Source organism: Thamnophis sirtalis, unplaced genomic scaffold, assembly GCF_051295495.1.
Source record: "Thamnophis sirtalis isolate CommonGarterSnake01/CBP01778 unplaced genomic scaffold, rThaSir2_p1.2 scaffold_6, whole genome shotgun sequence".
NCBI classification, from domain to species: domain Eukaryota; kingdom Metazoa; phylum Chordata; class Lepidosauria; order Squamata; family Natricidae; genus Thamnophis; species Thamnophis sirtalis.
This window is the reverse complement of record NW_028261386.1, coordinates 51,401,435-51,418,059: the sequence shown is the minus strand read 5'-3', so window position 1 is coordinate 51,418,059 and position 16,625 is coordinate 51,401,435. Positions and strand designations below refer to the sequence as shown.

Here is a 16,625-nt window from a genome sequence, read left to right as displayed (position 1 = left end):
AGAAACAACTTGCTGTGAAAGTTGACAAATCTACAAAGCATTTACTGCAAATGCCCCAGTAGTGTTAAACACATTTGACTTTTGTGTGTTAATTTGAGATGAATTGATGTAATGCAAGCTGTCATTTAACAACTTCTGAAATAGAAAACCAAGGCTAGCTGGTAACAAAAACAGTTTAAGGGCATAAATGTTCAATGGACTCTTTATAAGAATTGCAAGAATGAAGAATATTATTAACTTTGAAAACCCTAAGTAAAATAAATATTATATACTTGCATTCCAGAAGTAGAAATGGAGAGAAGGACATTTTCATAAATTTCCTTCTTGAGATGTATTTATTATTTCAAAGCAGGCAGTGAGGGACATCAGGGGCCATAAAAAGACATTTGAGAACCAACTTTCTTCCTTCCATTGGCAGGAGTAACCCATGAATAGATTTCCTGCAGAAACAAATTCTAGGTTTTAATCACACTGTTTTCTTATGCATTAGAAACAAAGCAAATGTAAAAGCTTATTTGGAAGCATAAGGCAGTAAATCCCAAACTACTAATGGCCACTCCTCGAGCCTTCCTGTTCTAGATCCATTTATAAATTCTTACTTCTTTCTCTTCCTTTTAAACATCTCTCAGTCTCTATTTGCTTTGCTTCCAATTATTGTTCTTCTCATATACTCCTGCTGGATATCAACCTACTTGGTGATGAATTGCTCATTCATGAAATATCTATAGTCTCTGCACTACTAAAGGACATGTTGCATGTTGTTTGTGAAGTATTCTGGCTAGGAATCCTGATCATTGTGTTTCTGTTATGTATAGAAAATACCTCTTAGATGATAAAAGACGAAGCAAATTACTATGACACATTTGGATATCCGAAATTTTTCTGTGTTTCTGAGTCAACAAGAACAATATCTTGATGTGTGTTATCATTCCTTTTCTTTTATAGTATAATACTCTGGTTTCTCTTCAGATCGTATAAATCTTTCACCTTTATAGTACTGTATATGAGAAACATTTTTGTCACCATGTACACATGAAGCAGAATTATTATAGCTCCTCTTCCAGCTAAACTCTGCCTAAAATCTTCTCAGGCTCATTTTATCTGCAGAGAAGCTGACACTGACCAGGCTTGGAATTTCTGTTTGTTAGGGCAGGTCTTGCATAGCGACAGGTGATTCTGACAAATGACACTGTCTGTGGGGACACTTACAAGCATGGAAGGATTTTGGCTTCGAAACTGTGCCCAATACCACCAGTTCTAATTTCTGCCTCTCCTTCCTGCATATACTTTCATTTTAAATCTCTCCAACAGCATTTTAAAAATAGTTGTGGCATGAGGAATAAAATTATTTAGTGAGACCTCAGGGACAAGAACGACGGAGCTATTTTTTCTTTCTTGTTTCACTGTATTAATGTTTTATGCGTTGCTTTTTAATGCAATGTAGGCATCAGGGGTAGCGGCTAGTAGGATCTAGCAGAACATCTTTATTGCCAAGTTTATTTTAGATGCATGCACAATGTTTCTGGAGACATAGCTAGGTTTCAACCAATCTTTTTTTTATTGAATTGAATTGAATTGAATTGATTTTATTTGTAGGCCGCCCTTTTCCCTGAGGGGACTCAGGGCGGCTCACAGAAACCAGGGAAAGGGGAATACAATACAATACAATACTAAGACAACGACACATAATAAAATAATACACAACATGCATACACCATTCGGGCGGGGTAATGGTCCTTATCCCCAGGCCTGACGGGCGAGCCAGTTCTTCAAGGCTGTGCGGAAGGCCTGGACGGTGGTGAGGGTACGGATCTCAACGGGGAGCTCGTTCCAAAGGGTCGGGGCCGCTACTGAGAAGGCCCTCCTCCTTGTGGTTGCCAGCCGGCATTGGCTGGCCGATGGAATGCGGAGGAGGCCTAACCTATGAGATCTTATAGGCCGTAGGGAGGTAATTGGCAGAAGGCGGTCTCTCAGGTATCCAGATCCACTGCCATGTAGGGCTTTATGGGTGGTCAATAGCACCTTGAAGCGCATCCGGAGATCGACAGGTAGCCAGCGCAGCTCGCGGAGGATAGGTGTAATGCGGGTGAATCGGGGTGCACCCGCGATCACTCGCGCGGCTGCGTTCTGTACTAGCTGAAGTCGCCGGATGTTCCTCAAGGGCAGCCCCATGTAGAGCACATTGCAGTATTCCAGCCTAGAGATCACGAGGGCCCGAGTGACTGTTGTGAGAGCCTCCCGGTTCAGGTAGGGTCGCAACTGGCGCACCAGGCGTACCTGGGCGAATGCCCCCCTGGTCACAGCCGCTATATGATGGTCGAATGACAGCTGTGGATCCAGGAGGACTCCCAAGTTGCGAACCCTCTCTGAGGGGTGTAAAATTTGACCCCCCAGCCTGAGTGTTGGATTAATAGCCGAATTTTTGGGAGGAAAACACAACAGCCACTCGGTCTTTTCTGGGTTGAGCACAAGCTTGTTAATCCTCATCCAGTCCATGACGGCTTCGAGTCCCCGGTCCATTACGTCAACCGCTTCATTGATTTGGCACGGGGCGGACAGATACAATTGAGTATCGTCCGCATATTGATGGTATCTAATCCCATGCCTGCGGATGATCTCTCCCAGCGGTTTCATGTAAATGTTGAATAGTAGGGGGGATAAGACCGATCCCTGCGGCACCCCATATTTTAGGGGCCTTGGGGACGATCTCTGCCCTCCCACTAACACCGACTGCGACCTGTCCGAGAGGTAGGAGGAGAACCACCGTAACACGGTGCCTCCCACTCCCACCTCCCGCAGTCTTCGCAGAAGGATACCATGGTCGATGGTATCGAAAGCCGCTGAGAGGTCAAGGAGGACCAGGATGGAGGGATGTCCTTCATCTCTGGCTCTCCAGAGATCATCCATCAATGCGACCAAGGCGGTTTCAGTGCTGTAACCGGGTCTGAAGCCTGACTGGAAGGGGTCTAGATAGTCTGCTTCCTCCAAGGACCGTTGGAGCTGGAAGGCCACCACCTTCTCAACAACCTTCCCCAGAAAGGGGAGGTTGGAGACCGGGCGGTAGTTATTAAGGACAGCTGGATCTAGGGATGACTTCTTCAGGAGGGGTCTCACCACCGCCGCCTTCAGTGTGGCGGGGAAGTTCCCCTCCCGAAGGGAGGCGGTTACAACCGCCTGGATCCAGCCTCGTGTCACCTCACTGCAGTTAGAAACCAGCCATGAGGGACACGGATCCAAAGCACAGGTGGAGGAACTCACAGCTCTCATGGCCTTGTCCACATCCCCGGGGGTAACCTCCTGAAACTCAACCCAGAGCTGTTGAACTTGGTCCCCCTGAGTCTCGGCTGGAACTGCAGATGTGGAGTCCAAGTCCGTCCGAAACCGAGCAATTTTGTCCGCTAAGAATTGGGCATATTCTTCAGCTCTGCCCTGCAAGGGTTCCCCCGCCTCCCTTTTATTCAACAGGGAGCGGGTTATCCTAAACAGGGCGGCTGGACGGGACTCAGCGGACGCAACCAGGGAGGCTATATGTGATCTTTTAGCTGCCCTAAGTGCCCTAGTATATTCCCTGGTGCAGGTGGTTACCATTGCTCGGTTCGATGCGGACTTATCGGACCTCCAAGTCTTTAAAAAAGACTATTATCAAACAAGCTGCAGAGAAAGACATAAAGACATTAATCATGGCTATTTACAGGTGGTTCTCAACTAACAACTCACTCAACAGTTTATTTAGTGACTGTTAGATGTTACAACAGCACTGAAAAAAGTGAGTTATGACCATTTTTCATATTTATGACCATTGCAGCATCCCCCTGATTACATGATCAAAATTGAGAGGCGTGGCAACTGACTCATGTTTATTGCAGTGTCCTGGGGTCACGTGATCCCCTTTTGTGACCTACTGACAAGCAAAGTCAATGGGGAAGCCAGGTTCACTTAACAACCGTGTTACTAACTTAATAGCTGCAGTGATTCATTTAACAACTGTGGCAAGAATGGTTGTAAAATGAGGCAAAAATTCATAACAAATGTCTTACTTAGCAACATAAATGTTGGGCTCAGTTGTGGTCATAAGTCGAGGACTACCTGTACTGCCTTCATGATCATAGTCAAACAAAGAATAACACGTTGCATGAGAACAGCAGCAATGGGAAGTTTCCTCCATTTGTAGTGGAATATATTCATTTGTCTCCTATTCCCACATCCAGATTGCCAAAGGGCATCTGATGGGCTACTGTACAAGAGACTGGATGCTGCATATGATACAATTATTGTGACAGATTCTGTAATAGTTTAATTTTCTAGATCAGTCAAGGTTTCCTTAATACTGACCAATGCCATTAATATAGTTTAACAGGATAAAAATGTGACATGTAGGTAGAAGGGTAGAAGGAAAAGGTGGTTTAGGACAGTGGTCCCCAACCTTTGCAGTTTGGCGGCCTGGCTGAGAAGAAAGGGAAATGGTAACACAAGTGGTGGGCAGGCACACACATATGCATGCGCAGCTTAAATAGTGCAAGCAATGGACCGGATTGCACAAGCAGCTTGACCCCAAGACCCACTGCTCATGCAGCCCGGTTGTGAATAGGCCACGGCCTGATAGTGGGCTGGGGATTGGGGACCTCTGGCCTAGTCAACACAACTCCACTTATGAATTTCAATAGCAAACAATGCACCTGTAAGATACATAGCATAAACCTGAGCTAGAAAACCTACCAGGGCAAATAACACAGATGCCTTTTCATGCTTTTCTTGGCTTTTAAAACAAGAACCAACCCACTTCCTAACACTTTAATGGTAATTTAAAGATCTTTTTAAAAATGTGTTAAATAGTGTTATTTTCCCTCCAACTCACAGCCATTAAAAAACAGCAACTTTGCTTTCCTAGTCTTCAATCCCTCCAAATAATGTTTTGAAAATCCAATATAATGAGGTTCTCCATGACACTCTTCTGATCAATTATCAGAACAGATAATTATCTGATGTCCTTTTAGTCATTACCTTTATGTTCTTTTTATTTATTAAAACATCAACCAGTTTCATTTGTACTTTCAGTATTTGCTCTTTTTCCATGTCTTTCTTGAAGCCTCTGATTTTTAAACTATATGTAAATCTGATTCAGTTTTACCCAGTAAAGCTTGTTCCTCTTCCGCAACATCATTTAGTCTATCAATAAAGGCGGAGATCCTTAAAATTAATTTCTGAATCCATCACAAATATCTCTTAGTAGATCCATGATTGAAGAAAACTGCTAAGATTTGCCTTAGCAGATTGCAGCAGCTGGCTGATTTTCTTTGGATTTGGAAGTCTGGTTTATGTAGTTGGATGGGGGGGTCACCAAAGCTAGTCTAAAAGTCTTTCCTCCTCCCCCCCCCCCCCGGGTCTCTGTGTAAAATCTAAAACAGAAATGGTAGTATCAAACCTGTTCCACACTTTTGCCAAGAAAATTGCATGGTTATTTCTGTCTAGACACCAAGATGCAGACTTGACTTTACATCATTTATTCCACATCATTTATATACTAAAATACTGCATATAGTACATCATTTATTCAACTATTATGAGGTAGCCCCACTGCACTGTATTATCACAGATATTCAATTGTCACAGATATTCATTGTGACTGGTTGTCTTTCCAGAATTTTCCCTTACTGGAGAAAGTCCATACTTTTCAGAAAAATACTACTATCATTCAATCTTTTTTTTTTTACAGCTGGAACTTTACCATGAGTACTTATGAATTATTAAATTAAATCAATCATTGCCTTGGTGCAAATCCATTGTGAATGTGCCATTTCTGATTATTTCAAATCAGGTGTCATTTGCAAAATGCTATACCACAAGGGAAGCCACTAATTATCTTTTCCTTGGATCTTTTTCATATTTTTCAATCCTTTTTTTTTCTTTCCTTGAAAAAAGCATTAAATAATGTTTAAAGACTTGGCCTGGTATAATAATTTTTGACACTTTCTTCCTTTTCTCCAGTCTATGAGAATTTGCATAATCCTAGAAAGAAATCAAGCATGTGGAGCAAAACACCAACACACGTAATTTAAAAAGCTCAGCTACTTTTTCAAAATATTTCTTAACCTACCCCTTCCTTCTATCTCCATCCCTCCTTTGTTTATGACAATTTGTGATAAAAGTGAGTAGTACTAGAAACACAGTGAAAATGATTGCTTCTGCATACACATGTAGAATATTTCTTTCCTGGGAATACATAATTATTATGTAAAAGTATGTTTCTTTTATTGAATAGGCCTATAGAATTTTAACACAAAGCTCTTTTACCACCTGTACATTATTATCAGCAGGTGAACAATTTAACTGCAGTGATGTCAAGATGTTTTCTCCAAAGAATCATACTAGCTGAAGCAAATGATGTCTTGCACATACACATGATTGCAGTTATCATTATAAATGACTGCTTGTCACAGGAATAATTGGTGACCCTAACATTATTAGACTTTTGTTCTAAATTTTACCTGCCTGACCTTTTCTTTTAGATTCGAAACACTGAACAATGAGAAAATTGTTTGTAACTAGTTATTAGGATTCAGAAAAGGATTTTGTATTTTGCTTGACTAGCTGAAATGCATTTTTCCCTTCTGGGCAGCCACACCAAGTGCAGTGTTAATTTTTTGGCTCGACAATCAAGGGCTGTCACCTGACATTTGATAGCATTTTAATTTCTATTTCTAATTGTTACTGGTCACAAGGCCAGTTGGAACGGAAGGAGGAAAAATGGATGAATATGATGAGTTTACTAATTAATGGGAGACTGATGGAGAGGCTCACACTCCTAGATGTTTTCATCTGGGAAACAAGATTTAGTTGATGAAATGATTCAACTAAGTTTAAAAGCTGGCTCTTGCAGTCTTCAAGTTGAAAATACTGTATGTTCATCTAAAGGAACTTGTCTTATGTAAATCAATCCATCACCTCATTGATCATCACTTTAAAGTCTTCACTGTCTGAACTCCAGAGGCTGACCACAAGGGAGAGAGCTGTTTTTTTCTGGCACTGATTGCAATAATATTATTTTAGTGCTAAGACTTTTTTTTTTGCTCTGCTAAGATGTTTTTACCTAATATTTACACCATTCCGTTACTAATCTTGCTATCAATAACATTTTTTCCTGCTTCTTGGTTTAACAGAATTGATTCGGACCTTTTATGTTTTTAAACCAGCATAAATCATTACAAGAGCTGCATGGTGGCCAGGTCATTAGGCTGAGAGCCTCAACATTGAAGCCTTTTCATTTGTCAATACAAAATTCTCCAGTGTCAGAAATAAAGAGTATAATACACCAACATAAATTTATTAAATTAAAATAAGATTACTTGTAAAAGAGAACTGCAAAAACATTGCATTTTGATCACTTACAATAGCTGGCAGAATTAATATGTATTTTTCAAAGCTATATCTATTATATCTGGTGGCCCATCCAACCTAGAGCTATTTAAATTTTGCTTCCTCCTCCTCCTCCTCTTCCTCCTCCTCCTCCTTCTCTCTCCATGCTCCTTTTTGGACAGTACAAACTTCCTGGCCAGTCTCACCTACTTACTGTACCTGCCTGGAGATCTCAGCATGACCTCAGAAATATTCCATGCCCCTACCATCAAGAGTGAACAGAATAGCTCTGCCCATTGCAATTGCCAAAAGTTCTTGAGGTTGGGCCAAAGTGAACTTGGTAAACCATCTCATTAAGGAGCTTGATATTCTTGCGCTTCTATGATCAGTGCCTCAATCCTATCTTTTAGTCCAGCACTTTCCAGCCACTGATAGAATTTCCCAGTGACTGTGACCTCAGCTATCTGTTGATCTGTAGTGTATGTGTGTGTTTGTGTGTGTGATTTCATTTGTTTGGTAACAATATGTAAAAGATATAATTATACCACAGCTGTCAATTGTTGATAGGTAAAATAATATTGAGTTTTCAAAGACTTTCCATGCCTTTAATTCTGTGCCTTTTGGTTTAGAAGTTCATGCTAACTATATCATTCCAATGTAACCATACATGTTTCTTCAAGTCTCTTAGTTGGACCAATTTCTTTTCCTCTGTCTTCCCAGAGATAGAAAATACTTTAATTATCTATTCTGTTAGATACCAGAAACATTGGTAATGGTTTACACCAAGGTCCTCTGTTCCGGTGGGAACAGAGATTCAATCTGATTGGTCGAAGGGTCTGACAGCTCCCTATAAAAGGGCTGCTGTCAGACTGAACCTTCGCTGGATTGTACATAGTTGACTTGTGCTAATAAAGAGCTGTTTGTTACTCTGAAGCCGGAGTGTGCCTTCATTCACCCGATCTAACACTGGCGACGAAGGTGGAATTGGAAGGCAACTAGGCAGACAAAAAGAGCTCGACAATCCAGCAAGTCAATCCAGCCCGCAGCACGGTGCGGCATCGAGCAGCCATATTTGAGCGGCAAATTCAAACGTGCTCAGGAACACAAGATGAAAACGCACGCCCCACCGACTCTGTACAACCCAGGCACCAAACACTGGGAATCCTACATGATGAGGTTCGATTGCTTCCTCGAAGCCAACGACCTCATGGGCCTTTCTGAAGGCCAGAAAAAGAATATGTTCCTGAGCTACTGCGGACCAGAAGTGTTCGAGATGGCGAAGGATTTGTCCGAGCCAACGCCACTCCAATTGGTCGCTTGGTCGGTTCCACAACAGACACTGAGGATACACTATGCTCCCAGACCATCTAAATACATCCGGAGGCACGAATTCAATATCCGGAACCAAAAAGAAGGGGAATCCATCAACAAATATGTTGTGGCTCTCAGAAAGGCCGCAGTGTACTGCAAGTTTAGAGATCTTGATGAACTACTACTTGATCGCATCATATGCAGTGTTAGGAACATTGGCCTGCAGAGGAGGTTATTAGCAAAGACTAATCTTACTCTCCAAATTGCCCTAGACGAAGCCAGGGTTACTGAGTCTTCAATTAAATCAACGGAAACCCTACAGCATCAAAATAGTCCAAAGAGCGTGCGGAAGAACGCAGGCGTGCATCACGAGGCCACAGAGTCTGAAGACTCAGAGAGCGAAAATGACAGCTATTGCATGCGCAGTAATTGCACCAAGCCAGCGCGAAATTATGAATCGCGTTTCCCACCTTGCACCAGCTGCGGAGGAAACCACCTCAGACCACATTGCCATTTCCGCGATGCCATTTGTCAACGCTGCAAACATAAGGAGCACATCGCCAATGTCTGCAGAAACGATCGCCCTGCTACAATCTGGAAGCCCAGAAGCATACCTAACTGCCAGCAGAAGTCCAACCAATGGGCATGGCAGCCGCCACCACGGCGAACAGAAGACGACACCAGAGTCACCTATCACACCTCCATAGGCCAAGTCCACTTGAAGCAGCCAAAAAAGCTGAAAGTCACACTCCTCAGTGAGGACTCTCCATGCAATATGGAAATTGACACAGGGTCATCCTTGACCATAATGTCTTGGGCAGTGCTCAAACAGGCTATCCCTAGCCTTAAAAAGCATCCACCTTTGCGACCTACCAGAGGAACCGAGCCCTGATCGTGGGCCAGGGGGCTTTCTGGGTGAGGTTCAAGACTTTCTGCAGCCAGCTACCAGTGACGGAATCAACGGAGACCTACAGAGCCTCCTGTGGCTTGATTGGTTCTAAGCCCTGGGCCTAGAAGTGACAGGAATCAACACCATGCAGGACGAAAGCACTGAGGAATTCCTTAAGGAGTTCGAGGACGTCTTCGGCACCAGTCTAGGTAAGTATGAGGGGACTCCAATATCTTTTAACTTGGACCCCAATGTAGCCCCCATCAGGCTAAAACCCAGGAGAGTACCTTTCACTCTCCGCCCTAAAATTGATTTGGAACTAGACAAATTGATTGGCCAGGGAATCCTAGAGCCGGTAGATCATGCACGCTGGGAGACCCCTATAGTGACACCTGTCAAGCCTGATGGGTCTGTCTGCATCTGCACGGATTACAAGTGCACAATAAATAAAGCTTTGCAGCAAAGCGCTTATCCTGTACCCATTGTACAGCACTTACTACACTCATTAGGCCCCGGAAAAGTTTTTTCAAAATTAGATATGCACAGGCATACCAGCAGTTGCCTGTAGATGGCGCCACGGCGGAGGCCCAAATCATTGTGATGCACAGGGGTGCATTCAAATGCACCCGCCTTCAATTCGGAGTTAGTATTGCCCCTGGACTGTTCCAAAGCATCGTGGAATGGCTTTTGCAGGGGATTCCAGGAGTCATCCCCTATTTTGATGACATATTGGTATTGGCTGCAAATAAGGTGCAATTATTTAAAAGATTGGGAACTGTTCTGGCCAGAATCAGAGACAAAGGCCTCCACCTCAAAAAAGAAAAATGCCAAATTAATGTGCCAAGGGTTGAATTTCTAGGTACTTGTTACTCTGAAGCTTGAGTGTGCCTTCATTCACCCGATCTAACATATTCTATTTTTTCTTTTCTGTTACAGTAAAATTACTGTTAAATCATCCTAATTCCTGTCATATTTAACTAGAGCCCTTAACAGAATAAAGAAACTTTAGAAAGAAAACCTAAATGTCAAAACAGTATTCACTCAGTTACCTTTAATTTAATTTTATTGTAATTGGCTGGTTCATGACTCATATGAATTGTTCCAAAATTATTTTCTGTGATATATAAATGTTATTTATTTGACCTATTTCATCACATTTTATTGAATGAATATATTTGTCTTGAATTGCAATTTATCCTTAAAATATATACAGACTACAAAATAAAATAATGACTAAATGAATGGGAGAAATAATCTTGTATAGTAATATAATAAAGCATCTTCCAATTATACATACTATTTTAATGAAGCCAAAAAGGAATATTTCCAGACTGTTAAGTTAAAGCGTTACCCATCCATTCTGGAATCAAAAGACAAGTGTGCCATCCTGAAATCTGTTTAACCCTCGTTGATCACTATCTTCCTATATTCTAATTTGAATTGTATTGTCCAGATTATACACATACAATATATGACAGGCAAAGTGATTTGTCATCCAGTTTTGGTGTCTTCCCTCTTCTGCAGAACATTAGTCATGACTCTGTAGCAGGTTGTGGGGAGTGGTGAGAGGAATACCTACAAAGTATCTATTTGCAGGCAACCCAATGCTACAGCTCAGCCCCATGGGAGCAGATCAGAGGTGGGTTGCTCCCAGTTTGGCCTGGTTCGGCTGAACCAGTAGTGGAATTCAGGCCTGGGTGGCAGAATCAGCAGCGACTCAGGCCTGCCCCACTCCCGAACCAGTTCTCTTGCTGCTGCCATGCCACCACCATTTTGGTTTTTAGTGACTGCATATGTGCAGTTCACTGTAAATTGTTCTGCGCATGCACAAAGAACAATTTACATTGAACAGTGCAAACACACGCACATTGCGCGCGGGTTTGAGAACTGATAGTAAAACCAGCAGCAGCCCACCCCTGGAGCAGATAAATATTTGAAGAAGACATGTGAGAAAGCTCACTTATACTTTGATATATGGTAGCATTCATCACTTTTCTATCTCTTAATTAACTTGGTTGCAGACAAACAACAGGAGAGAGAAAGGAACAGAAACAAGAGAGCACCCTGTTTATAAGAAAGGCTCCATTCTCTTTTTTTCCTGAGAACAGGTTTCTTTCCCTAACCTGATTGGCTTTCACACACAATGAAACTTGAACCAAAGCAACCATCATTTTAGCCTAGTGTGTCATGAAAACCCAGTTATATTAAGAAGGAAGTTGTTTTGTTTGTGGAACCAACCAGGCATAAGTCATGGAGACTCTGAAGGAACACCAGGATGAGAGACATGTCTTATAAGGGCTATTAAATTCGGTGAGTCTTACTCCTTTGGGAGTGGATAAAATATTACAGCCTCAGCTAAGCTAAAAAGAAACATAGTGGGAAATGTTATGAACTTCCCTCTTGTGTGTAAGACAAGGCAAACAGAGGGTGAAAAGTCTTACCCTCATCCTTCCTGAGTGACAAGAAAATAGTTTTCCAAATTACTTGTTTGCTTTGATTTATGCCACAATATTATTTTCCTTTCCCAAGTGCCTCATAATTATTAGCTGTAGTAAGATTGCTTGCTGTTTGTTTTTATGTCAGAAAGGAGCCATGTTCTTGTTTGTGAAATGCCACCTAGGTAACAAAATGCCAAGGGCACAATTGATTTTCTCTTCAATGCTACTGTTCTGTTTTAAAACAAGCTACAGGCCTCATCTCTCATTTTATTGCCTCTGTTTTCTCTGTATGTCAGATTTAATCCTGGCACATACTGCTCAGCTGAAATAAAGTTGTAATAAGTCTTTAAGCAATGTGCTTCAGTCCTAAGCCCCCAATTACTATCATTCTGGAGTCTTTGATGATTACTTTAGGTTACTACTCATTTGTGTATCATTCTTCCTAATCGCAACAGTTTGAAGGATCAAAAATGTATTTGCAAAATTACTTGTGTGTGGGTGAAAGTTTGCTGAAAACATTTTGTAAGTATTTTGAACTAGTCTGCCCATATCATTAAGTGCTATATAAATGATATAAGTGTTAGGTAGAATGTGATAATTCTTGCATACTGTTCTTCGTATTGTTCTTCAGAAAAACAATAGCATCTAGGAGACAATGGGCAGATTAGCATCTTCTGCTTGCCCCTATTCCAGTAGAGACCAGTCACCATTTCCTGAATGCAAGAAGGTATGGCATCCTTCTAGCATTCCCAGCCCACTGCAAATGCACCCTAATTTTCCATCTTTGATTCAGAACTGCTGCTTTTCAGTCTGAACTATCATAAACACCAGGACAGATGATTTCCAGTACTTTTATCTAATCCAGGGCTGTCAAACTTGCATCCTGCAGGCCAGATGTATCATGTGTGGCCATGCCCATGCCCGGTTTAGCAAGGGGGGGGGAGTCCCGATATGTCACATGATGATAGTGTGACAATGCGAATTTGACACCCCTGATCTAATCTAAAACATCCCCAGATTTGTTTTGATTCAATGTATGGATCCTCCATTTCCTCCAGCAGTTTTTGCTATCCTGGGCAACCAGTTCTGGTTTATCCAGTTACTATGTTCTCTGCTGATTAGAGTTTGCTACCTTTTTTAAAAAAAAATAATGCAATTGATCTAACAGTGGGCTGTGAAATCAATAAACCTAGAAACTCATTCTCCATTTAGCCCTAATGGGCACCCTTTTTATTTTTACCAAAGCTTGAGGAAGCAATCTCTATTCTTCCTTTCCCACCCTTTTCCCACAATACCCTTTTCTTCATAGGTACATTGGTACTTGTTTCTATGAAGCTGAGCTACCAGCAATTCTCTGCAACCAAATATCCATAGATGTACAGAGGATCAACCTTTCCCCTCTGCTATTTTGATTATTACAACATCAAAGCAATGATGATACCAGAAGGAGAAAAAAGAAAGATCTGTATTAGGGTCAAGGAAGATAGAATCTTGGAAGAAGGTGGAAGGCATCTATCTGTACAGCTGTCTGGGAAAGCAAAGGAAAAGCATAGAGATGAGTGAAAATAAAACAAGGCTGGTTTTCCTTCTGCACATGAATGAGAAGGGCAAGAAGTAGAAGAAGACGTAGTCAGGTTCAGCTGTAGACATACTCCAGACCAAGGATCAGCTTGACCCTATTACCAGCCTGGAAATGACACTTCCAAAGTTAGCCTAAAAACAGGTGGAAGTAGTACAAGAAACAAGCCGCTTAAATTGCAGTCAAATTGCCCCATGAATCCATGTTCCGGCAGAAATTTGACTCTAGTCTTTCAAGTCAAATCATTCATCATTAACAACAAGGAGCATCATTGTTGTTGATGAGCTAAGATCTGCTGTTTTTCAGATCACTCCCCCCCCCCCTTTAATTTACTGCTGGACATATTTTTTGAGATCAGAGCTCCATTCAAAGAAATTGTGAGATGTATTCTGCATATAAAAGAAAGCATAAAACAGAAATTACTTTTCTTTTTCTTGCTTCCTCTTAATAGAACAAAAGTAAAATGGCACATGATTAATAAGATATCAAAATAATAATAATGGACAGCTGATGCAACAGTCAAAGTGTTTCTCCTCTCAAACTCTTCCCCTAGAACTCAAAAGTCTGTACTATACTTGAATGCTGGGCTAAATAGAGGTAGCCCTTGACTTACAAACACAATTGACCCTAAAATTTCTGCTACTGAGATAGTTGTTAAGTGAGTTTTGCTCCATTTTACAACCTATCTTGCCACAATTATTAAGTGAATCACTGCAGTTGTTAAGTTAGTAACATGGTTGTTAAGTGATTCTGGCTTCCCCATTGACTTTGCTTGGCAGAAGATCGCAAAGGGTGATCACATAACCCAGGGACACTGCAACCATCATAAATCTGAACCAATTGCCAGACATTCAAATTTTGATCACGTGATCATAGGGATGCTGCAATGTTCATAAGTGTGAAAAAGTCATAAGTCACTTTTTTCAGTGCTGTTGTAACTTTAACTGGTCACTAAATGAATGGTTGTAAGTCAAGGACTATTTGTGCACAAAAAGAATCTGTTAAGATATTTTCCCCCATTTTGAGTAAATGTTCAACCAAGATATACAAATCAATATTTCATTGGGGATCTTTTTTCCAATTTCCCATTCTAGTTTACAGTGATTTCCAACTAGTGACTTGTCCAGTGCTAACTAATATGAATCTTGCATAAGCTTTTTGATATCAGTTAAAGTCAGCCAAATGCTGCCACCTGCTGTGGCTATATCTAGAAATTGCACTATTCCTAATTAATAATTTGTCCTAGTTACGTAATAGATAACCACATAAAAAGGATTATTATAGGAAGCAGTTGTCATTAAAATCTCACTAAAATAGAATTTAAAATTGAAATTTTAGGAAAGTAGCTTTAAGTTGTAACCTGTTCCATATAACTCAAATAAGCAAAATCAATCACAATTAAATTAAGAAACTCAGTGAGATTTGTTTTTTTAAAGAGCGTTTGCATTTTAATGCAGTGAAGGTATTGGATACATGTGTAAATGTTCATTTTGGAAATTAGAATAAAGACTCACTATGTATCAGAGTGGATACAGAGTGTTTGGAGAACCAGAGTCTTGTATTTACAATTAGGACCATTGTACTATTATTTTGTTATTGCTACTTGTTTTGATCTATCCTTATTCTGAGGATTTTTAAATTTTGTGTTTATTGACCAAAATTGTGACATGGGCAGCTGTGTACATGAATATAATAAACAAAACAGAGTTTTCTTATGCTTTTGTTTTTCCATTCCTTTAATAGGTTAATAATGATGTTTAGTGGGGAGCATGATCATGCTTTTAGTGGTATATTTCATCAACACTAGGAATTAGACTTTTAAAAAGAATTCTTGGAGATGGACTAAAATGCAGCCTATTTCAATATTTGATCTTGTTTAGATTGGGAGCTGATATTCCACTTTTGCAAAGAAAGATGTGAAGGAAGACATTGTAGGGTTTTTGGCATGTTTTCATGTCAAAACATTCTCTGAATTTTTATCCCCCAACTTTCTAGTATTTATATTTTTCTCTTGCTGTAATATTTGAGATATTCCAATGCCTCTACTCATTCATAAAAAGGATACTTGATTGGCCTAGGAAATGGATTCCAAATCTGTTAATTTCTTCTCTTGGATCTTTGGACAACATTGCAGAGCACCATAAACTTATTCATGAAATGCTGGCATTCCATAGTTGATTATTATTTTGCATATGTTGAGAACATGACAAAGAGAACTAAACATAAACACACAATCCACATAATTATATACAAAACTTCTACGTGGGTACAGCTAGTTAGAGTTGATTTAAATGTCAAGGTCCTGACTGACGAACCCAACCAAACCAGCAAGTCAAGACGATCAGATCTCATTAAGCTTAACTTTATTAAGTACATCATTTTGGCATGCATGAAGCAAAACCAACTCCAGCTAGCTCCCGTGGTTTTCGCCTAATTAAAGAATGAATTCTTTCCTCCCCTCCTTCGTCCAGATCACATTATCCAATTAGGTGTTCTGGTGTCTCTATGGCAACCCCTTCAAGTCCTTGCCAAACATCTGTTGAGATGACCTTGCTCCCCAAGGGACGATTTCTTGTTGTCGCCTTTCTCTCCCCCCATAGTCTGTGGCAAGCTGAGAAACAAAAAGATGGCTGCAATAGCATAGATACATTTTGAAGTTGACAGTGGCCTCGTAACTGGATGTCCAATTCAGCTTATCCAGATGATTGCCTCCAGTGTTACTTCATACAGATCTTGTAATGCAGTGATCCCAGGGGTGGGTTCCTGCCAGTTCTAACCTCTTCTATAGAAGAGGTTCCACAAATCTACAGTGCCCTTTAGAACTGGCTCCAGCTCCCTCCCCCCACCCGTCCACATATCATCAAGATGAAGAGCGAGAGGAGGAATTCTGGGAGTTGAAGTCCACAAGTCTTAAAGTTGTCAAGTTTGAACACCCCTGGGTTTTTTTTTTCTAAAGAGTTAGGGGTGCAAGAGTCTTGTAACTTGACAGCTTTAAGACTTGCGTGCTTCAAATGCCAGAGTTTCTGAGCCCACATTTTGGTTGCTAAGCAAGAGC

The 16,625-nt window shown here is 40.9% G+C and overlaps 1 protein-coding gene across 1 annotated transcript; it reads left to right on the top strand.

Annotated features, from left to right (window-relative positions):
• The first annotated feature begins 8,461 nt into the window (after positions 1-8,461).
• Positions 8,462-9,556, top strand: LOC148044974 (uncharacterized). The gene has a single exon (XM_087718671.1). The coding sequence runs from the start codon at positions 8,462-8,464 to the stop codon at positions 9,554-9,556; it is 1,095 nt and encodes a 364-aa protein (XP_087574797.1).
• The last annotated feature ends 7,069 nt before the right edge of the window (positions 9,557-16,625 follow it).

Excerpts from the sequence above, each read along its gene's own strand:
- LOC148044974 (XM_087718671.1), top strand. The coding sequence starts at position 8,462 with ATGAAAACGCACGCCCCACCGACTCTGTACAACCCAGGCACCAAACAC.